Source organism: Podarcis filfolensis, assembly GCF_964270895.1.
Source record: "Podarcis filfolensis genome assembly, chromosome: 17".
Taxonomy (NCBI): Eukaryota; Metazoa; Chordata; class Lepidosauria; order Squamata; family Lacertidae; genus Podarcis; species Podarcis filfolensis.
The window spans coordinates 23,466,145-23,491,130 of record NC_139621.1 but is presented as its reverse complement, the minus strand read 5'-3'; the positions used below and the strand labels follow the sequence as shown (position 1 = coordinate 23,491,130).

At 40.5% G+C, this 24,986-nt stretch overlaps 1 protein-coding gene across 3 annotated transcripts in view; it reads left to right on the top strand.

Annotated features, from left to right (window-relative positions):
• Window positions 1-328: 328 nt before the first annotated feature.
• Window positions 329-24,986, top strand: part of NFIB (nuclear factor I B) — a 295,932-nt gene continuing 271,274 nt past the window's right edge. For all 3 annotated transcript variants that reach the window (XM_083593437.1, XM_083593447.1, XM_083593446.1), the window contains exon 1: window positions 329-439. In XM_083593437.1, coding sequence (XP_083449563.1) covers window positions 344-439 — 96 coding nt within the window. In that variant the 5' untranslated portion in view covers window positions 329-343. The remainder of the gene's footprint in view (window positions 440-24,986) is intronic.

The window sequence follows — 24,986 nt, the reverse complement described above, 5'->3', positions numbered from 1 at the left end:
GTCAAACAATATACAACAGAAAAAGAATGCAAATAAACTTTAGCCTACATTGCCCAGCAAAGCATTTAGCCGCCCACTTGAAAAATACTTAAGTCTTGTACACATGATACACGAGGAATGTTCGCTCGTTTCACCGATCCCTTCAGACACACACACACACACACCCTAACACGCAAGCAACAAAACCTGATCCTTGTCTTTATATCTGTGAGGTTGGAGTTCTTGCGAATAAAGGAGCTTTTCCCATGATGCAGTGTGATAAGGATTGGCCTACATGTAGCCCTGCAAGCCACTGCTGATGTTTTCTTGATTAGGTATCTTATCTTCCATTGAGTTGCATCAGATGAAGGTTGCTGACAGCGTAATGGCAGGGAAGGCGTCGGACAGCTCCATAAAATGGCAGCTATGTTATGACATGTCAGCTAGGACTTGGTGGATGGTAAGTTGGCGTGATAACAATTTTTTTTCCTTCCCGAAAGATTTTTTTTTCCTCCCTTCTCTTTTTGAACTCCTCCTTCATTGTTGCAATGCACGTGTTTATAAAGTTCACATCCAGGCGCAGAAACTTCCAACTGCAAGTTGCAGTGCGTCTGCGGAGCCCTGAAGCATCATAGCATGTTAGATAAGGTTTCTCTTCTATTGTGGTTGGGGTCACAGGCAGCCTTTTTAGAAATACAGCGGGAGCAGGAGGAAGGGTTTAACCCCCGTTCCTTTTCTTTAAAGAAACTAAACAACAACAACAAAAATCCCCACAAAATGTCAATTTTACTTTGTGCCCAGGCTGGCTGGGTGTGAGAATGTAGACCTAGAAGCAGTGACGGTGGGGAAAGAAAGCAACAATGTCATCATGTTCTTGACTAATTGTTCTTGAGTTGGTCCTAAAACAGAGCAATCTGCCTATTTATTCTGTTTCTTTCTGAATAATTCTTTGGAAAGTGCATTGTATCACGTTGCGAGCTGCTTTCCTAATCAGTATGCAATTGACCCCCCCACACCTCCCTTAATTTCCTCCTCCCTTTCATTGAATACAGTAACTAGAGCAACTACTGATTAATATGCCGCTTGGCATAATTAAATTTAGTTAATGAAGCTATGCATATTAAGTCCAATTCTTCTTTGTTTGGGCGAGCATGGCTTTAAAAAAAAATCATATTTGTACAGCTGCAACTGAAGGAAGGAAACAAAACAAAAAGAGAAGGGAGAACCCAGGGAGAGGCAACTTTTTAAATGTTACTGAGAGGAACCGTTTGAAAGTTTCTCCGAACAAAATACTGGGGACCAGCAACGGAGCACTTTGGGAAAGAAAAGCTTTTCTCTTCACGAGCGTTTTCATGAAATTTTATTCATATGCTCATTTTGTTGTCTAGACAATAGCCCCTTGTATGAAATAGCCATGCTATGAATGAAGACCTTCTGCTGGCAAAACCTTTCATTATGAATATTAATTTCATTCCTGAGTTGCTTTGTCTGTCCGTGTATTTTTTTACTCCTTTCATTCCCTCCTTGATTGCCTTTGCTTGTTTGTCTGGATAATTATTATGCTTACTGCATGGGCTGTTTTTTCACAATTAGTACAGTGCAGAGACAATAGACACTTTATTCATGGCCGGTGGGTATGAGGAGCGCCAATGGACAGCACGTCCCAGAGTCTGGACAGAAGGCAGCTCTCTGATTCCTAGTGCTTTCCTGCACCAAGCCACTTTCCAAGGACTTTATGCTTGTTTTATTTATTTTTCCTCCCCCCCAAAAGGTGATTCTTGCTATGTGCCTTCTGAGGAGGTTACATACTCAGGGAGTATTTTCATCTAAAGGATGTTTGCTGCGCATTGTTTTTGTTTGTTTTTTTGCTGTGAATTTTTCACAGAGGGAAGGGAACTATTTCGACTTGTTGAGCCCTTGTACGCTGAGTGATCACGTCAATTTAGTTGCACAAAAGAAAGGGAGTCAGTGATTAAAAAGTGGTTTTTGTGAGTCTATGTTTTTTAATTTGGCATTAGTACTTGGTGGTAACAGATTGCTGTTGTACGCTTTAATCAGAATTTGGTGCACGGTGCGTGTGTTCGCTCGTTATTTAAATGAGCCATTAAAGTAGCGCAACACTGTGCAGAGGATGGTATTATAAAATGTATGTTGTGACAGGTTTAATTAAATTACTGCATGTTCACAGATTTTATTGAAAAAGTAATATGCCTATGTTTTAAGAAAGGTTTCTTTAAGGACAGCTTTCCAGTAAGCTGGCATTGTTAAAAGAAAATCAATACTTTCACTCATGAGTATTTTATTAGTGTAATCTTTAAAATACAGATAATTAATATAACTGTGCTTCCTTTAGTTTGTTATGCGAGGATATTGTAAAAAAAAAAAGTGGTATTGTAGGCTCAAAGCTTCTCTTCTTATCAGATATGTACATTTAAGTAATAAACTTTAAATGAGTTTCTTCTCTTCATGTATGAGGTTTATGTGTTAACTACTGAATCAGTGATGAAACTTTTGTAAATGCACCACCTTCCGTAAGTAGCAATTGCTCACGTTGAAAAGTTTAGGTATGTAATGTTCATGCAATGACTTATCAGGGTTATAAATAAACTGCACTGTATTTTCAGAGAACGCTTGAGATGTAGTGTTTTCCTGTGTGGCTTAGATTATTATCTTGTGGGAAATGAATAATTCTATGTTGGCTGCTTGGGAGGAAGTCTCATTGAAACGTTTTTGATTTATATTATTAGGGTGCAGTTTAAAGCTGTGATTGTAGGCAAATTTATTTGTTCCATTTGAAGCATTTGCTTCCAAGTGAATGTGTTTAAAACAGACTTCCAGAGGGAGATTTTCTATTTGTTTACACTGATGTCATCCCATTGAATTCCATGGCACCATGCTTTAAATGTCTTTTAAGAAGTTACTTACATTTTTGAAGGGTTCATCAGTGAATATGGACTCTGATGTTAAAGCGTATCACAGCCACATACTTGTTTGCGTATCTTTTGATATTTCGTATGCTTAAATTTTTCATTCTTTTTAGCTTCTCTCTGTTCATTTCAGGCTCCCTTCCTATACATGTTTAGCTGGGGTTTATTTCCGAGTAGATAAGGTAGATAAGAATTGTCACTTTAAAGATAAAATTTACAGGATCGCTAAAATGTTTACAACATCATTGCAATGTTTACAATTGTTTTTTCCTCCTTGTAAGCATTTCTGAGATGAAGAGTTTAGAAAAATATGTATGTTTTCTTCTATTAAAATATTGTTCATTTTTGAATAATGCAAATTGTAAGACTTGTGGAAAAGTCTAAAAAAGTGAGCACAAAGAAAAGGGACTTTAAATAATCTTTAAAAGTGCCTGTACTTTTAAGTAGATATTGAGGGAAATAATTTATTAAACCCTGGGCCACTACTTAATGATCAGATAGATTTCTAATCCTGTTGCAAAAATATTATATTTATGATCTGCATTCATCTAATGCTTTTATTCAGTTTGGTCTTAAATTGAAGAAAATATTTGAATGGTGTTTATTATGAACAGATTTTTTTTGTACTTATGGTAATTTAGTTTATATAAGGAGGGAAGCTTAGGCACATTTGGGGTTTCAAGTTCAATATTTGCAAATTGGCTTGTGTAAAAAGTATGTCTTATTAATATTAAAAACTAGGTTATAATCAAAGTTAAGGTTCTGAAGCTGTAGTAAAGTATGGACAGTAATCTCTGAGATTAGGCTGTACCGCCTAATTTTCATTTTTTTTCATTTAGTAAGCAAATGTTTTGAAAGAAATTGTGCCCATATTGGTCTTTCAGGCTTTAGTTATCAAAAATATAATGTAATCATACGCTGTGTTGTGGGCTGTTTGTGTTAATGCAACTTGTCATATGCTACATTCAACTTAATGAAATAAAGGAGAGTGCCTAAATATTTTGCCCAGATTAACTTTGATTTTTGCTTTCATGGAAATGCTAATAGCAGGAGTTCCAGCAGGCCACTTGTCTTGCAATATATCTCCACAGATTTCAACCGTTTGCTTGCTTTATTTTCAGAGCACCACAAGTCCAGCATTCACTGTGCTAACGAAACTTTTGTTTTCAATAGACTTGCGACATAATTGATTTAAAAGCAAATGGATATATAATGCTGAAGATACCATCAAGGAGGTTCTTCTGTAAATGTAGAGGTTAGAAGGGGTAAACTATAGCAGTATTTGTGAGTTGCTCGTTAGCATCCCAAACATATCATATAATTTCCAAAAGAGGCATTTGTCTCTGTATAATAGAACTATTTCTACTTTTGTGTATCTGTCTTGATCAGAACACTTCTTCCTGTTATAAACCACCGTTAAGTAAATGAATTGGGTTTGGCATTTCAGATGCAGCGAATGCTTTTGTTTATTGAGGTTTATGATTTTTCTTCATTAACAACTGTACTTGGTTGCTTTGTAATCAGATTAGGGCAGCAATCCTGTACACACCAATGAGAGAGGAAGTACTTTGAACTCAGTGCGACTTACCTCCAAGTAAACCTGTGTTAGGCCGTAATACAACACCAACCAAAGGGGGTCTCCTTACATAGGAAAGTATATGTCTGTATGTACCTGTGGCATTCACAGATGTTCTTTAGACTTGGTTCTTGTAGACAGGTGGAATATCATAAATCAACTTTCATCCTTTCTGATGCAGAGCTACCTCTTGTTTTTAAGGTAATTTAGGAACTGCAGTCCTATGTCTCCTTGTATTTCTTGCTTTGTTAAGGAAATGGAATGTAGAAACTTTATGTTGCTACATTTGTCCAATTCCAACATAAAAACATGGACATGGTGGCTTCCGTGTTCATTACGATTTTTAAATGTATGGGAACAATCCTGCCACAGTTAAGCATTTTTGTGCTTGATCATGTTTGATAGTGCTTGGAAGGACAAAAAGGTTATCTTCATAATTGGGTTTGTTTCAGTCTGCCCTTAGTCTACCAACATTGATGATACTTCTTGCTACAAATGTAAAAATTTGACTTTTTTCCAGTTTACTAATCTCTTCAGTTAGCATATAGTATCTATTGGATGATACTGTCTGTTACAAGTTTATACTGTCTTCTAAAAGTCTGCATATAGTTCTTAATTTTGCATAATAAATGCTAAGTGAAAGTTTGGAAACGTGTAATGTTAAACACAATTCATATGTTTTCAATTTGCTGATGAAAAATGGAAAACGAATGGCAAGTACTATGGTGAAAACTTATAATGCCTATCTCGTAACACCTTCTGAATGTGAGATACTTACTTAAAAGTCTTGAAAACCCAGAAGAAAGTTGGTGCAGATTTTTAAAATAATGTCAGTATTGCCATATTATTGTTTAACTAGCATTATATATACAAATGAAGGACTATTCACACTGTTTCAGTAATTCAATCACTATGGTCTTGATTTCACACCTTTCGGGTGGATTTCTCAGATAAAAACTTCACATAGAGTTCACAGTTAATAATACAGCATTGCATTTGTTCACAGCACTGAAGCAGTCCTCCATTCAGTAGTACATCTTATACAAACAATCAAATCATAACTTAATATACAACTGAGCTCTGCACTTGGAAATATCCTAACAGCTCCTTTAGAATGTTTCCCTGGGCAACCCAATCCTATCTCCTGCTTTAATTGCAACCAAAGCTTGTACTGTAGCAGCTAAAACAGAATCCTGCTCCAAGTTCCTAGCTGCACACCTTGCCCTCCTTATCTTTAAACTGTTAGATCCTGTTACACCTTTATATATGGCAACAGCTCTGGCGCAACGTTGAAATACTTTATTTTCACTTTTACAACTTGTATACAGTGAGATTACACATGCACTCAGCTCTCTTAGTCTTAATTCCTCTCGTTTACTGATGCACACCCACCAAACCCAAAAGTCAGTTGCCCTGTTGTTATCTTTTCATTCAGCAGCCTAACAGCTCACGGATAGAAGCTGTTCTTTACCCTGTTGGTGCGACTAATCATGCTTCTATATCTTCTGCCTGAGGGCAGGAGATCAAGAAAGTGCCAGCAAGGGTGTGAATCATCTCTGAGAATTTTCCTCACTCTCCTGAGGCAACGTTCTTCCGCTATTTCATCCAGCGGATTCACGGGACAGCTCATAATATCTTGTGCTGTATTCACCACACTTCCTACCAGTGGTTGTCAAACCAGCATACCACACAGTGATGCAGTTTGAAAGGACACTTTCAATTGTTGAACGGTAGAAGGGTATCATCAAATGTTGATTGACATCATTCTTCCGCAATACTCTGAGACGAAGTCTCTGTTGGGCTTTCTTTCTTTGGGCTCTGTTCTGGAGCTCCTTTGAGTGTGGGGCAACTGTGATGGTGGCCCTAGCCTCAGAAGATGTTGTGTCGCTTTGCCATGGAAGGGGTTGTAAGTCACATTGAGTTACTTGGTAAGAAAAACAACCAACAAATGCAAGAAATAATAATAATAATGACAATTTCCTAATGTGCTGATTCAGTGGTGTTGATGGATATGCTGAACATATCCCAACATAGGGATGGAAGGATGTACCGGCACAGATTTGGGCTGATGGGCCTGATCCTGAACCATGCTACTTCTCCTTCAGTAGCGCATAAGGTTTGGCTGCAGATGCACCCTGCACCCTGTACAGCTTGCATACCAGAGGTTATGCTATGAAAAAAGTGACAGAGAAAGGATACATTGCCATGTAAGCTAGTAGGTTAGGAGTTACAAGCTGGCTGTGCCAAAAAATGTTTGGAGGTAAGTTTACCTTGGTGACATTTTTTTAATGAGAAGCTCCTACCACTATATACCGGTAGTTGCATGTCAAATGTCCCTCATGGTTCTCTAGAGCAATATTCTTTCAGTAGCAAGTGAAAGCTGGAAAACCTTTAAAGAACTGCTAGACAATGGCATCTTGCCATTCACTTCAGTTGTATTACATAGTCTGGCAACAGTCCAGCGTACTCTTGTGTGTTTTTAACATCCTGTTGTTATCAAAGGGCCGAAGTGCAGTGCAGAGAAATTGTCCTTTCTTGTCCTTTTTTGTTTTGTTTTTTGCTTTCAGAAACTAGGCAAAAGTCTTGATTGAATTAATTTTAATAAGCTCTGTTTCTTAAAGTTTTCACTTCTCCAGAATGACCGCAATCCAAAGGGCTACCTGCTCACATTTTTGCTCCCCTTTCTTTTGATAGCTCAATGATGCCTGAAAAATCACTTTTGAAGGTTTGGGGAGATATCCCCCCAGAGCCACATCTGAGTGGGGGTGGGGATGCAGCTGGGGGGAAATTGGGGCTCATTCCCCATGTTTGTGGAAACCGCATTATTTCTTGACATGGCCAGAAGCCTCAGCAATCACAACACCAATCTACAGGGTTTGAGGATGGAATGATGTAATATGATCAATAACAAACACCAATTTTATGTTTCCATACGTATTAAGAGACACTGGTGGCACTGTGGTTTAAACCACTGAGCTGCTTGGACTTGCTGATCGGAAGGTCGGTGGTTCGAGGCCGGGCGACGGGGTGAGCTCCCGTTGTTCAGTCCCAGCTCCTGCCAACCTAGCAGTTCAAAAGCACACCAGTGTAAGTAGATAAATCGGTGCTGCTCCAGCGGGAAGGTAAACGGCGTTTCTGTGCACTGCTCTGGCTTCGCCAGAAGCGGCTTAGTCATGCTGGCCACATGACCCAGAAAAACTGTCTGTGGAAGCGGACAAATGCCAGCTCCCTCGGCCTGTAAAGCGAGATGAGTGCCGCAACCCCAGAGTCGTTCGTGACTGGACTTACCGTAACTGTCAGGTCCCTTTACCTTTACCATATGTATTAAGAACAATTGAACCTGACATTGCAAAACTGCCTTAATTTTTTCAGTACATTTGGCTGAAATGCAATAATGCAGCAATTTGGAAGCTAACCACCATCCCTGATATTGGTGGACTCCAACTTCCATCAGCCCCTTCTAACACTGCCAACACTCAGAGATGTTGAGATTTATAGTCCAACAGAACAGAGGCAGCCACACATTCCCCAACCTTGCAATAACAGGACAAAAGCTATGTTTTTCTCATTCATTTTGGTGGACTCTTGCTAGGTAAACAACCAGATTGTATTGTTCTCTCTCTCTCTCTCTCTCTCTCTCTCTCTCTCTCACACACACACACACACACACACACACACACACACACTTAGTACAGCTTCATGACCTGGCCAGGTATGCCTGAAGTTACCAATATATGAAATTCTCTGATCAATGGTGCCTTTGTGTCTAAATCTAGTCTGCCTTGACCTCTCTCCATGCCGCTCAACCTTCTTTAGTATTCAGCCAACGACAGGGAGTCATTTTGCTTGTTTTGTGTTTTAAAAGTTCTAAACAGTTGGGATGCTAGATTTAATTTCATAGCGACTAATCTCTGCTGATGCATATACATAAACATAGTCAACGTCTATGAAGACCTTCCTCAGATAGGTAGAGTTTGGAAGATGACACAAGATCTCTGTGCAAGGATTTAATAAGTAGTCTGGGCTTGTTTTTGCATTTTTCTCAACATCAAAGTAAGCAAAATTCCAAGATATGGACCAGGATCGAAAGAATGGCGTAGCTACTTTTGCATGCCCAAGGAAACTCTGAACTTCCGTTGATGTAGCATCTACTCTCTGTGCATAGCTTTCAACTTTTCCCTTTTTTAAAGGGAAATTCCCTTATTCCGAATAGGACTCCTCGCAAGAAAAGGGAAAAGTTGACAGCTATGTCTCTGTGCTGCATGGCAAATGTCTTTTGAAATTTGAGGGGTTTTCAATAGGAGCTTGCAATGCGGCATGAGGGACTTGCTATTTAAGTGGGGTGTGTGAAAGCTGTTTGGGCTTGGCAAAAGTAGCACTGATTCACAAAAGTGCATGGAGAAATGCCGCTGTGAATGGGATTGTAGAACTGTGGATCTGGCATCTGTTTTCATGATGTATCCCAGGATCTGAAATCACATTTCTGTGGGCATAGCCCCAGCCTGTTGAATTAGTGTATCGAGATAAACTGATCCATTGAAATGTCTGCTTCAGTCTTTTGTTTTAATGTTCTATATCCGTTTCAGTTAGGGCTGGGTTAAATGCTCTGGGCCTTGTATGTTGATTTCTTGATACTTTTTCTTCTTCTCAGCTAGCATTGATTTCCAGGGCCAGTAATGAAAGTTATTGGGTCTCTTCCTCCACCCCTGCCACACCAATTCTACTGTCCTCCTGAAACTTTCAGGGAGAGCCCTCGGATCAGGCTGCCAACATTTTTTTCTCGTGTGAACATGGCCGTTGCTCCCCTTCATGGTGTTTCATTTGCAGGAAATCTTAGGGAATGTAGCACAGCGGAATGAAGACTCTCACATTTCAAGTCCCCTAACTATACCACGGAAGAAGAAACTATTGGGCTAAGGCTTTACCATCTAGCTTACACAGTATAATAAGTAGTTCAGAAAGTAGCCATTAGAAAAATTTACATCTAGCTCTTTTGGGACATGTTGCTAACAGCCAAGGTGGAATTATTTATTGTTGCAGTGATGGCTTAAATAAAAAAAGCACAGTGTAATGATCTTTGGGTATATAAAGCATGTTTTTAAAAGCCACAGGTTTACATATTAACTTTATCCAGTGAACTGAATTATACATGTTAAAGGGTGCATATGTGAATAATGATGGCATGTGTTAGTTTTTAGTGACTAGAAGCCAAATTGGAATTCATTTATTCCATTGATCTTTGGAGTCCAAAATACAGATGTGAGATATGCTGGCTGGCATATAAACAAAGCAGTACAGTACAGTAATATATTATTATTACTGTGCGTTCATAAGTAAGCTAGGCTAGCAAGACTTTTAGTTTGTACAGTCTTAAATGCTACATACAATGAGTAGAACAGGAATTCTTTTTAATGTGCTTGCCTTAATAGAACAGATACTCTCTTTGATTTTTTCATTCTTTTCATGCTTTGCATATTGGGTTTTTTAACCAGGGGTCATAATGATAATAAAATTATACAAATAAATAGACCAGGTCTTCTCATGTTATTTGTACATCACAAAAATAGCACAATAAATTTGCAGTAATAATCTACAACATGTGGTTCATTATTAGTGGTCAACGTACAAGTTCTTGATTCATGGAGTGGTTTAAATAAAAACAATAACGATAGCAAAGGGGAAACGGGATAGAGCAGAGTTAACATAACATTCAACTGAGCACAGTTGAAACGTCTTATCAGAAGCGCTTTGCAGCTTCTGAGAGATCTGGTCACATTAGGCACTTCATACAACACACTTAGATCTAGTGAAAAGTGTTTTATGTAATTGCTTTTTAATGAGCAAGTTCACAGAGGAATACTAGGCAGATATCAAAATTCCATAAATGAAGGGAAGAATTTGTCATTTTTTATTTTAATTTTAGCAAACTTTTCAGAGTAATGAAGCTTTCAGAATGTTGCATTTGGGGTGGTTGAGTTTGATGCCTGATGTTCCTGAATTCCATATGAATATTTTCATTAACTTTAAAGCATATCAGCATGGCAGCATGTTCTGGTCCTCATTTGATGCTATGGCACAAAACTGGAAGTGTAACTAACAGTATCTGGGCAGGAAAAGGCATAACAGGCTATTAGAATGTTACTAAAAGAGAACCAACTTGTGAAAATTAGAAGATAGCTTGAATTGTGAGAAAGCAGCGAGTGTCTTTCTTCCCTGGTCATGAAAAATTAAAATTACAAGAAGCAGAATATATAAATTATGATTTCTGATAGCCTACTAAGTCCTCAAATTAAATCAGACTGATTTGTTGTACTCCTGAGGTTGCTACCGCTGAAGTTGCCTTTTGAAAAGTCACAAACTATTTAGCTTGTTCTCCTGTTTGCTTCCCTGTGCTAAAATCTGCCTCGTGGTTTATTAAATTCCTCCACAGGTGGGACTTCTGCTCCTTTGCAGCACTTCAGATATTCGGCACTTTAAAAAAAGAAAAGATTTGATACATTTCTGAATAGGAGCTGCCACATTAAAATAAAAAGTGTTCTAAAGTTTCGCTTCTTTGTTTTGCTGCCCTTGTTCAACATGTGCTGTGAGATTTATCAGCCTTTAACTGTTCAGTAGTCTGCGGATTGATTTGCATTTAACTTTTTTACTTATATCTCACAAACAGAGTGTCTGGATGTACAATGACAAAAAGACTGGGAAGGACAGAGGGCTTTCTTTCCCTATCAGCGTCCTACATTTTACTAGCAGTAATGAGCTGTCACAGTGTGAGTTCTGCAGATGAGATTAGCGCATGGAAGAATGAGTAGACCTGTACACAGGAAAAATAATTAAATCAAGCAGAAAATAACAACAGGCATGTTACTGGTGCTCAATATGAAACCAGGGCAGGATTGAATCAGGCTGTTGAACAGTAAATGGATAGTGCAAAAAAAAGAAAAGGGAAAAAAAGGCCACACATGTGTTTAGAAGTATTTGTGTTAAATACTAAAAAGTGTTCACTATTTGTTTAATACTCACTGAGGTGACCAAGGGTTCTGCATATGTAAACTGCACATAATTTCTGCAGGATGGAGGAAGAGTTTGCATTTTATCCAGTGCTGCGTTCTGCAGGCTCCTTGCTAAAAGGGCTTTTAGGTGTAAGTTAGACATCCCCATGTATAATGTTTATTAGTGACATTCCTTCTCTGACAAATGGCAGGAATTCGCAAGTGCACAGGTGTAACGGCCAACAGGTAGGTATGTAATCTGTTCCTGTGTAATAAGAGGAGAAGAGTGATTGGTTCCTTCCTTAAAATATTCACTACTATATTCTCTGTGTTCCACAGAGCAGTTGAAGGGAGAAATTCAAGATTTAGCAGTGGCCCTCAGAGTGATGATTGCTTTGTAATGGAACAAATTCAATTACATGAAATATTAGACTCTTCTCTCGCTGCCTTAGCACACTTCAATCTATTTAGAGAAGTCAGGGGAAAAAAGAAGCCTATTAACAGATGCCTGGCTGCTTCGGCACAGAGAGGAAAACCATAATTTGTATGTAATCCCTAATGCAAACAGTTGTTCATTAAGAAACAAAACTAATGTAATCTTGATTATTTGCTTGGATTTCTACTCTATCATGTTGTTTTGTACAGCTGGCAGGCTAATGTAATTTTACTAAGAAACCCAAAGCAATCTGGTACTCAGACAACACCATGCAGATTTAGGTAAATTCTGGACCCAGATTAGCATAATACTAACTAATCACGAATATCATTTGCATTAATTAGAGTATTGAGACAAGATTTTTTTTTTTTAATGGAAGAAAATTGAAAGAAAGATTAAGGACAAGAGCTTATGAGCCCAGTTTTTCTGGATGCAAGCATCCAACAGATGATTTATTCCATAATGCCTAATATTTTAATGTTTAAGTATTAATTAAAGTATTGGGGAAAGATTGTTTCTAATTGGAAGGAAACTGAAAGAGAGATTAAGGGCAAAGATTATGAACTGCTTTTGCTTAAGGCAAGTGTGTAGCAGATGATTTCTCCTATAATGACAAAGAGCTTAAAATGTGTAAAAGATAGGGTGACTAATACACTAAGGAGTTTAGACAATGTAAAGGTTTTCTTAAGTGTACATTTTTCTCAACATACAATTTCCTATGCTTAAGGAAATAGCCACAAAGTTAACTTGAATCAATCTCCCCCCCCAAAAAAAGGTGCTTACTAGGTATAACTCATCCCTCATCAAAACTGAATGAAAACATTATAAATCATTAAGTTTGTAAAATTACCAATATAAAAAAACAGCATAAAAGGCAAAATTACACTTCATGTTAACTAACGCAAACTCATTTGCTGGTCCCCTAATGTTTGCGCCAGCATAGCAAACACTTGAGGGGTAAAGTAATGACTTGCATGAGTTGAAATAGCTATCAGATCAAATATACCACTGGCTGAAGTTTCATATACTCTCAGATGTAATATTTTCCCATTCTGGCAGTTCACACATTTAGCAGCAAATCAGTACAGCCTGTGCAGGCATTAGCAAAATAGTCCTTAACTGTAGTCCCAAATGTCTGATTCAGTCTTCTCATGGTTAACTGTTGCCTGGAACAACTAAAGTGAAACAAGGAACGATACATAGCTTGACACCGATGACCCTCTGTTCTTGGCAGTGGAGGCAATAAGATGGCACACCAGATTTTTCAGTATAAGGACAACCATAAACCTTGGGGAAATATACATATATTTTTATAAGAGACATAGAACTCCTATAGCAGAGTTATCAGAAGCTGGTAGCAATGTGCTAGCAATTTTGACCCAGTCAAGACACCCAGTTGAAAGAAGATGTTCCTAGAGGAAGAGGCCAAATTTTCCTTGGCAATATCCCATCTAGCACCATCTGCTGAAGAGTGTGTAATTGTTTCTGGTGAGAAATACTTTCTGCTTCTTATTACAGTGCACCAGACCTTGTTGCAGGAACAAAATCCAGAGCAAACTGCATGAACTGGAGTTCTTGTATGCATTGGCCGGCAGAGTGATCTCAAAAACACATACCAAGCCAGGGGAAGGAGTGGATTAAGTAGGTCAGAGGAACAGACTAGCACGATAAATTCATAAAGCACTTCCAGTGTCAGAGAGGCATGGACTTCTAATGCAAAGCCTTTGTAGTTTTCACAGGTTCTTTGCTGAACAGCCCAGAAGGCTCTCTGCCTGGTTCCCTGTAACTTTACTTCTTGCAGTGAGGGACTCAGAGCTGGACCTCAGTGTCCAGGCTGGACAATAGGGATGGAGAGGCTCCTTCAGGTATATAGGGCCAAGGCCATTTAGGGCTTTAAAGGTCAGCACCAACATTTTGAATTGTGCTCAGAAACGTACTGGGAAGCCAATGTAGGTCTTTCAGGACTGGTGTTATATGGTTCCAGCGGCCACTCACAGTTTTCCTGCTGCGTTCTGGATTAGTTGTAGTTTCCAAGTAACCTTTAAAGGTAGCCCCACCTACAGTGCATTGCATTAGTCCAAGCAGGAGATAACCTGCTGGAGAGACAGTGGGCAGGCAGGGAGGGTCTCAGCCAGTGTACCAGATGAAGCTGGTAAACAGCTGCCCGGACACAGAATTAAGTTGCACCTCAATGGACAGCAGTGAGTCCAAAATGGCCCCAAGGCTGCACACCTGTTCCTTTGTGGTACATTCAGGACCAGGGAGTGACACACACCTGCCCACCTTCCCCAGAAACAGTGTTTCTGTCTTGTCGGGATTTGACCTCAATCCATTAACTGCCCTCCATCCTCCAACCACTTCCAGACACACAGGACCTTCATTGCCTTCGCTGGTTCTGATTTAAACAAGAAGTAGAGCTGTGTATCATCTGCATACTGATGAACACCCAGCCCAACACCCCTGATGGTCTCTCCCAGTGGCTTCATATAGATATCTGAAAGGATGGGGGAGAGGACAAAGCCCTGAGGCACCCCACAAGTGAGCAGCCATGGGTCTGAACACCATCACCAGTTTCTGGACATAGCCCAGGAGGAAGGAGCAGAACCACTGCGTAACAATGTCCCCAACTCCTCTAGATGGTCCAGAAGGATACCATGGTTGATGGTATCAAAAGTCCCTGAGAGATCTGTGGCAGAACCAAGAAAGAGCTTCCACTGTCAGTTGGTGGTAGGGTTACAGTTTTAACTGAGGAGGGGATCACTCATTGAACCTTCCCAGGTCTTTTGCGAACATATGAAATGTAGTTTAAAACAGAAAACATTTTCTTCTTTAGAAAAGCACTGGCGGGGTGTCTTTCTGCTAAAGAGTAAGAACTGGTCCTGAAACTTGGTTAAACTTGGTTCAGAGGCAAGAGGATATGGGAAAGGAGAGATAAGGAAAGCTATCTAGCTAAAGTTTAAGCAGAGGAAAGAAAGAAGGCTGAACACCCACAGTTCATTGCAGGGGACAGTGTCTCAAAAAGATAGTTGTGTGCCAGCTTTCTGAAAGTGCTCCAAAGAGCTGAACGAAATAGGGATATGGCCTGCACTTATTTTATTAAGCATACAACCTTGCCCTGAATCTGAAAGGACTGGAAAAGGAGGAGTGAGGAGCAAATTCTCATGACACTTACACAACAAATGATACAGGTGGAGAGTTTCCTGGAATAGCCTGAGTCATGCTGATTGAAGACTTATCCATGTTTTCTCTTGTTCCACTGCTTCCCCCCTGAGGAAAACCACTCCTTAGCGCTCAATCAGAGCAAACGGCAATTTTGCGCCCCCCCCCAGTGCCGGATTTAGCATAAGCTAAACAAGCTATAGCTTAGGGCCCCACTCTCATGGGGCCCAAAAAACATTTTAAAGAAAAAAATGGATGTATATTTCCAAAATATAAGATAAAAAAACAAATAAAATAAAAACCAAATAGAGCAACAGTGTTGTTGTGTAGACTCCTATGATGTAAATAATGGACCCTGCCTGCTAGCCTGCTCCCTAAAATATCACTGGTTTGCTCATTTCTATATATAGGGTACCTACATTCAGCATGGACTGGTTGCATGGCAAAATGTGCAAATGGCTTTAGATACCTATTAGGTCCATAAGTTACCATATAGCAAATATTCAACACCAAAAAAAAAAAAAAACAGCGACAATTAGTTGTTGACAAAGGACAGCTGGACATATAAAGGGCCCCAGTACCTTCAGTAGCTTAGGGCCTCATCAAACCTAAATCCAGCCCTGCTTCCCCCGGATTGCCATTTCTTCTGAACCATCACTAAAGAGTGGGTTTTTCCTTGGAAAGAAACTAGGCAAGGGGAAAAAACCACTCAAGCCCATGCCTAGAAAACATGGGTCAACCGGAAGCATGGATGAGCCCTTTTTGGCATGTCACAGAACCAGACCTCAGCTGTAAGACCGGCTCTGTTCTTCTCCTCTAGTTTTAGAACCAATGGCTTCATGTTACAAGGAAGGAGATTCTGACTAAACATCAGAAAGAACTTTCTGACAGTAAGAGCTTTTTGGCAGTGGAACAGTCTCCCTTGGGAGGGAGGTTTTGGAGGTTTTAGAGCAGAGGTTGAACAGCCATCTGTCATGGATGCTACATCTGATTTCCTGCACTGCAGAGAAGAAGAAGAGGAGGAGGAGTTTGGATTTGATATCCCACTTTATCACTATCCTAAGGAGCCTCAAAGCGGCTAACAATCTCCTTTCCCTTTGTCCCCCACAACAAACACTCTGTGAGGTGAGTGGGGCTGAGAGACTTCAGAGAATTGTGACTAGCTCAAGGTCACCCAGCAGCTGCATGTGGAGGAGCAGGGAAGCGAACCCGGTTCCCCAGATTATGAGTCTACTGCTCTTAACCACTACACCATACTGGCTCTCCTCTTGGAGAGAGTTGGATTCAATGACGCCCAGGGTCGCTTCCAGCTATACGATTCTATAATTCTTTGTAGCTTTAATCTTCGTAGCCCTAGCTCAAATTCAAGTCAGAGTAGATGAGAAAAAGCCGGAGCACACCTAGAGCATATTCCTGGTTTGTCCTTTGACGTTTGAGGCACTTGATGCCATATGGTGACAGTTGATGGACAGGTAGCCAGGTTGGCCCACCCGCCTGTCAAAACTGGCTTGCAGAGTGTAGGCCAGGTCCAATTCCCTACCCCTGGTGTAGGGACATGAATTGTCATCTCTGTTAAACAAGTACAATACATGTACAAAACTTGTACAAGTACAATACTTGTACAAAACAAGTACCAATACTTTAGCAATGTTGGTGAATATAAGCAGGACACATATATTGGATTTCTAGAAATGTAAATGAAAGGAAATAAATTGCTGGGCCCTTCACAGAGATAAACATCTTAATATTCAATATGACAGCTATTTTAGAAATTCTCAGCTGCGAGTAATTCAAAATCCCAATGGCATGTTGCATCATACTATGCAGAAACTTTTATTCCTCAAATACTGATCTTTCTGCAGAGAAAGCACTTTTTAAAATAGGCCCAGAGAAGTTACTTCTCTAATTAATATGAAACATGAACTAGCATCAGGCAAGCGGAGTGATAACTTGCAGAGACAATGGTTCTTCCTCTCCAATTCCAACTCATGTGCAGGTCAGTAGTATTAATGTAATGGAACAGCTTGTTTTACTCTGGAACATTTTCTCAGTACTCTGAAATGCCTCTTCATACTTCTAAAATAAATCTTTAAAATGTGTGGGCCCCTACAGCTATACCAAATGAAGACAGATTTTGACAGCAGGTTAAATCTTCTGTGTTCAAGTAAGCTGTAGAGTTGGTAGTCATGGTACGACTGTGGAAACCGCAAATTCTAATTTTAAAATGACACTTTGTGGAAGGCATTGTGTGTTCTAATAAGAGGACTTAGTAATAAGAGGACCTATTGTGCAAGAAGTACATTTTTTAACCTAGCACGGCCTCCACCCCACCCCAGAAATATTTGCTGGAGATTGCCTTCGTAGCCTTTAGACAACCTATCTTGTTCATTGGATACTTAAGACTGAGTTTGGCTAGAGTGTTATTTACTCCAGAGTGGACAAGCAGTAATTGTTCAAAGTACATGAAGCATTTGTTTCTTTTCTTTTTAACTTACTTGCTGTTGACCTAGTATATTCTGAAATATACTATTATATTCTGAAATGTACTGTAATGTTATGGTACACTGTCCTGTAACTGTATTAAAGATAGTCCAGAACTATTTCTAAAATCTGAGGCTTTTTCAGCCATGGAAACAAACTCCATAATGACTAGTTCAACCATGGGAATGAGTACATATGGGCACATATGGATTCTGTTAGGGCACTTTAGATATAGATCCTGTTGAAAAGAAGCTTAATTAGATGGTTTTTGATATCTCGTCCAATACTTTTTATAGATTTTGAGCAAAAAGTTGAGTTAAGGCGTCTTTCACTTGAATAGGCCTGGATTAAGAATACATATAAAATTTGCTTATGGGCTTAACTTGGGGAGTTTTCTTTCTCGATTCTCCAAGATATTGACTACTTTCTCAGTTTTCTCCCTAATTTAAAAAGGAGGTTATAAGGCCTGTTTACTTCTCTGCACCTTTGAAAAGGATTAGAAGCTCTCAATCCTTTGATTATTTCTAAGGGAATGACTAACAGTATGTATAATTTTCTCGAAGTCATTATTTTACAATAAAATGTCAGTAAATTTTATTTTGTCCTCACTTATTCCCTGTTTTAGGCGAAAGCCTATATTGTTGCATAGCTACCTAAATTCATTATGCTGTTAGTTTGGCATTATGCCATTTGTTAGTCTATAAGACTATTTCTTGGTTTTGCTGTGATTAACTAACCTGTCAATGCTTGGGGGGCGGGGAGTCACTGCCTACTCTTAGACCCAATTCACACGTAACATTAAGTCAAATCATGGCTTAGTACAAAATAGGAAACGAGTGGATCCTCAGAGAGAAGATAATGGTGCTTTGCCTGTCCTTTGGTCTTGCTGCTGGCATACGGTCTAAATTCAGGCTCGTGGTTTGTTTCACTCCAGACAAATCATGAGCTGTGCTGTAGTCAAGGATTCTTCCGTGGCTTACAGTTTATGGTATGTCTAGGGGACGTAAATAACAAACCCAGGTTTTGATGCAGTGCTAAGCCAAGCCATGAGTTGTCTCACAGCAGTGCAGCAGCTCTGGCACCAGGGAAGGAGCAAAGAGCTTTCGGTGTCTCTGTACTTTGCTTGTTCCTATGGGTTGCCATAAACGGGACGTGGGTGGTGCTGTGGGTTAAACCACAGAGCCTAGGACTTGCCGATCAGAAGGTCGGCGGTTCGAATCCCCGCAACGGGGTGAGCTTCCATTGCTCAGTGCCAGCTGCTGCCAACCTAGCAGTTCGAAAGCACATTAAAGTGCAAGTAGATAAATAGGTACCGCTCCAGCAGGAAGATAAACAGTGTTTCTGTGTGCTGCTCTGGCTCACCAGAAGCAGCTTAGTCATGCTGGCCACATGACCTGGAAGCTGTACGCCGGCTCCCTCAGCCAATAAAGCGAGATGAGCGCCGCAACCCCGGAGTCAGTCACGACTGGACCTAATGGTCAGGGGTCCCTTTACCTTTACCTTTTATTGGTTGCCATATTTCAAAAATTAAAAACCAGGACACCCTGAAATTTCTTGAGCATTTTTTAGGAAGACCCCAAAAGATCAGCTCTACCTTTGAAATCCTGATAATGTATGGCTAAATTTCATGCTAACTTTGTGTTTCATGTGAAGTGAGCTTTAGGATTGTGTCTGGCTATTCCTGGCGCCAAGGCATGGCCCGTCACCATTCATAATTATTTCACAGTCTTGATTAATGATTGCGATGATCTTACACAGGGATTTTTCACCGTAAGTACATAGAATTGTAGGGTTGGAGTAATCATTTGGTGATATTACGGCAGTGGACAAAGCTGTATTGTAACTTTTGAATAAATGTGTTTTAATTTTTTAAAAAACAAAGAATTGTAGGATTGGAAGGGAACCCGGGGGTCTTCTATCCCAACCCCCCGCAATGCAGGAATCTCAACTCAAGCATCCATGACAGATTGATTGGGAAGCCACAGCCAATCACTGTTTCCCAGCATGTATCTGCCACAAGCTCCGCATAGAAAATCAGCATGTGTTATGATGCTGTCAGATTTTGAGGGGCATGATAATAGGGTTCAGGGGTGAGACTCTACCTAAGTTAGGCACTTTTAAATTTATCTGATTTCAGTGAGAGTATCATAGGCACCAGCTCTAGGGAGTCCTGGGTGCCAGGGAACCCACAAAAATTATTTTTGTGCTTAGCACCCACAACACAGTTTCTACGGGGAGTCATGTCGGAGCCCCGACACAATCTTCCAGACAACATCCAAAGCTCTGTGAAGCCTTGGAAGTGATTTCCAGAAGAAACCAGAAGTCATGTTGGAGATCTCGCAAGGCCTCCCAGGCATCTGCTGTGCCTCAACCTTCCCAATGGGAGCCCAGTGGAAACACCTGGAACCCCTGGAATCTTGTACCACACATGGAGATTGGGGTGAGATGTAACAGTATTGACACATGCTTAACAATGGGTCAAGTGTCCCTATTTTCCAGGGACAGTCCCGGATTTACGGAAGCTGTCCCAGTTTCTGATTTGATCCTTAGGATGTCCCTATTTTCATCGGAGAATGTCAGAGGGTATGGAGTTATGTGACCCCCAAGCCAAGGAGATAACTAACTATACTACCTTTAGAAGACATCTGAAGGCAGCCCTGTATAATAATAAGGACTTTTAAAATGTTTTATTGTGTTTTTATATATGTTGGAAGCTGCCCAGAATGCCTGGGGCAACCTGGGTTATACAGGGTATAAATAATAAAATTATTATTATTATTAGTGTGGTATAGGATGTCCTAATTTTCATTGGCAAAATGTTGGAGGGTATGCTGTAAAAGCTTCACCTGGCATTAATTATTTCCCCAAATCCGTGAGTCCTTCAGCTTTCAGGGCTCACTATTCCCTTTGTTATAATGTTCTACAGCTTAGGTGTGTGATTATGTAGTGGAATTATGACCACAAAGTACCAGGAAGTGTCAGAGACAGGATAAAGTTCTATTCAAGACATTATCCTGATCCTATCACTGGTCTGATCCGCAATGATAATTCTTACATTCTAAATCTTACTTTCCAGTTTAACCTGTGGCTTCACGATGATGACCCAGTTTTTTTGTTTGTTGCCTTTCTTGCTAGCATTAAGACCCCTGGTTTTTGCTCTGTCTTTCCTGAAATTCGTCTGATAAAAGCTATTATTGTAAGTTCACTTGCCTTCTCTTTTTATTCACTGAAGCATAACAAATTATTATTATTATTAATTCCCCTTCCTTCACACCAAGTTCCAGGGCAAGTTAAAGCAATTAAAACACAACAGTAAAAACAGTTTTTAGAAACTTACAGTCATAAAATAAGGTGAGTCCTAAAAGTATACTTCTCAAGTGTCAAAAACCAGGGTCAGTCGTGTTGCCAGCTGTATAATATAGCAAAGTACGATCTCCAGCTTAATTTTGTATCATTCTGAGACCTTCAGATTTGTATTGGCATATATTTCCGCTTATTGGTGTAAGCAAGCTCAGTTTTCATATTGAATACAGGCTTCTTTCAGCCTGAAATTTCTAATACCTAAGGTATTTCTAATACCCAAACTCTGCACTCTTAGAGTGTGTGAAGCTGCAATCCTAAACACATTGACCATAGTGAGACTTGTTTCTTAATAAACATAAACAGGATTGCAATGCAATGCAAGGTGGGGTGGAGAAATGCAATTGCATGTGTTTCTACTCAGAACTAAGCCCCATTGACTTCTATGGATAAGAGTGTATTAGACAGCAGCCTAAGTGTACAGGAGGCACAAAGGTCCTCTTCAGATTTCTGCAGTATCCAAATTTCATAGATAAAGAGTGTGTTCAGACCTCAGGTTTGTTAATGCATGATCAACAGGTGAGTGAGAGTTGAAAGAGTCAATGGCACCTAGCCATGCAAAGAGATCTTGACTTTTGACCTCTGTTTACAATAGCAAGATTCTTAACCAACGGGAATGTAATTCATGGTTTCATAGAGAAACACAGTGACCTGTGAATTACCTCAAGTTATAGCTTGTAGACAAACACAGAATTCCTTGGTGTTTCAGATAGGGCTTCATATCTCAGATAATGATATTGGATAACTAGCTAAGAAAATTATGTGTGAATCTTGACTTTATAAACAAACTTCTCAAACATTCAAGCATTGCAAGGCTTCTTAACATTAAAGTGCTGTTCAGTTGCTCTAGTATATATTTGAGTCCTAATGCAAGCATTGGCTCCCTGTTTCCATAAGGGAAAAGCTTATCAAGGAGCATCCATTTCAGTTTGATTCTAGCATGCTTAACTTAACCAGTTCCCCACCCTCCACTTGACAAGGCTGAGGGTTCTGTGTCAAAGTACTATTGCGTCCCTCTTGGTATGAAAAGTTGGACCCCTCTGGCCTAGTGCCTTACTTCATGTCACTCCACATAGGCATAGGTGAGCCATTCTCTTTTGTGGCCCATACTGCCCCAGGGATACTTCAGCAAAAGTAAGTTTAAATGAAGATCACCCTGGGATTGCATACAGTGGTACCTTGGCTTCCAAATGGCTTGGCTCCCAAAGAAATTGGCTCCCGAACGCCACAAACCCATAAGTGAGTGTTCCGGTTTGTGAACGTTTTTTGGAATCTGAACATCCAACACGGCTTCTGTGGTTTCCGATTGAGTGCAGGAAGCTCCTGCAGGCAATTGGAAGCTACGCCTTGGTTTTCAAACCGTTTCGGGAGTTGAACAGATACCCGGAAAGGATTAAGTTTGAGAACCAAGGTACCACTGTACTCTGGCCTCTGCCCTTGGCCAGGGGAAGATGGTGCTTCCTGATTCCATGGAAGATCATGGCGAGGGGAAGATCAGCCTGGCCACACATACTGGTTGTAGAAGGAGCTTCTGTGCCAGGAAGAACATGGCCTGCAGAACTGGAAGAACATGCTTTCCACCATTGGCCAGAGTGTGCTACAGGCTACTGAGTTGTGTTTGCATGTGTGCTCAAGTACACCTGTCCACTTCAGGGGATAACTGCTGAGATTATATAACCGGGAAGATTGGTACCTGAATTTACTCGCATTCCTGTTCCCTCCCCCATTCTCTTTTGTATCACGTCTGTCAGATTGTGAGCCTGAGGGTGAGGATCAACTTTTCTTTTAATCTCTCTACGTCTCTCTTAAAATAAAATAAAATAGTGCTTTATAAGTTATTAATGAACTTCACCGAGGATGTTAAGCAGAGAGAGGTTGCTTCTGTTTGACAAACTTACAACTCCTTGCCCTGTGTGAAAAATCATGGAGACCTTTCATTGTTAAGTTAGGGAGGGGTGGAAGGAATTTCAGAGCCTGCAACCACCACCACCACCACCACCACCACCTCCCTAGAGAAAATGCTATTCATGCACATAGCACAAAAGGAACAGTGAGAAACAAAGGTATTATTCACTCTTGCTGCTGTATCGCATGCCCTTAGTTCAGGTATCGGTTGATTTTATGAGCAAGCTATTCTGAGATAAAATCAGGAGGGTTTCTCATCATTATTTGCACTACTGCTTTCTTATCAACATGCTAGACAGGATGTAATTATCTTGTCCTTTGTTCACAGAACAACAGCGCAAGTGTGTAGCCATTGTGTGCACGGACCACATTTCCCCTTCTGAAGCCCTGGTGTGGACGGGCCTTGTGGCTCCTCTGTTTAGAAGGGGAAGAGATAAGCCTAATGTTTATGGATAAATGGCCCTGACCCGTTAGACTTGTTGAAGTAAGGGGTATTCTTCTGGAAATCAGCGTTTGACACTGTTTTAATGTTTTAGGGATGCATTAAAAAAATTCTTTCTCGCTCCACTTGCTCCTGCATGAAGGAATTTCTGTGTGGCTTCGGTGTCTTTTCTGAGGAAATTCAGTGCTCCTTTCCAAAAGTGTGGCAGTTGCAGAGACCACTGGATACTCCCACATACGTTTGTACATAACTTTTCGAGTGGTGAGGGGCTTCTTCATTTCCAGCTGGAGCCAAGATGGAAATATTTTTCTGATCTTAACAGTGAGGCAGCAGCTGGCTGTTATCTGCAGTTCCAGACTTGAACTTGGTAGGGGGGCTGCCTGTCCCAACAGCACTGGAGGGGAAAGCTAGAGCAAGCTTTGGCCCAAACAATAAGTGGTGGTGGTGGAGGCAATAGGAACTAACTTCTAGGGGCTGAGATCCCTTTGGTGCCCCCAATAAAATATTTTAGCCTTCCCCCGCCCCCAGTTAGGGTTGCCATATTTCAAAAAGTGAAAATCTGGAAACAAAAGTTGTTTTGTTTTGGTTGAGTTGTTTGTTTTTGTTTTTGTTTTTTTGTTTTGCAAAATCTACAAAAAAAGGAAATCTATTTTGGAGGGAAATTCACCAAAACATCAACACTTCCGATATGGGCTGCCATACACCCAGATTTTACCAGGACATTTTACCCGGTTTCTGAAAATTCCGCCCTGACGCTACCGTACTTTTCCGTGAATAAGACTAGATTTTTTTTTACTCTAAAATAATGTTTAAAAATGGGGGGGGGGGTGTTATACATGGGAGTCATCTTCCCCCATTTTCATAAATTTGAGTCCCCCAAAATAGGGGGCGTGTTATACACGGGGGGAGTGTTATACACAGAAAAATACGGTATTTTCAGCAGACGGGTCTCAGATATGTCCAGGAAATTCCAGACATACGGCAGCCCTGCCCCCAGTTGATGGGCATTGCCATTCAAATGGTGTGAGTGCACCATATCATGTGATTGATTATGTGGGGTGGAGTTTACTTGTCTCCTCCCCCCAATATTTATTTCAGGTTCCCCCTCCCCCGTCCACTGGAGACTCATCAGGACATATGGGGTAATGCCTACCAACCTCATTCTGCCCTCAGCCAGCTCAAACCTTGTTGCCTTAAGTACATTTGGTCCAGAGGATAGCTTTTTAGCTTCTTCCTCCTTCGTCTCGGTGTTACCCTGGTAGATCACAGCAGGGAGGGTAATGGAGGCAAAGCTAGAATTAGGTGGCTCTGCTTGCAAATGGCTCATCCTCCATCTCCCGTTGGCTTCCTAGCTTTCTACCCTGTGAGTCTCATTTGTCATCAGGCGCCCCTGAGTGATGATGCCAGAACTATGTCTTTCAACAGAAGCCTGTCCCAGCTGACGATGAATCGCAGAATTCCCAACCCCTGCCACAATTCTCTCTTTCTCTTTCCATTTCTTTTCAACTCCACTATTTTCCTTTGTTCGGGCAGCATGGGGTTGGGGTACTGAGAGTGTAGAAGACCATTTGATGAGGACTTATAGTTCTTTGAGAAATGGCTGGGTTGGAGAAGGGAAGGGCTAAAATCGTAACAGACCATTTTTGCAATACATGTTAGGCTGTTGTACAGTGGTACCTCGGTTTAGGAGCAGTCCGGTTTAAGAACGATTTGGTTTACAAACTCCACAAAACCG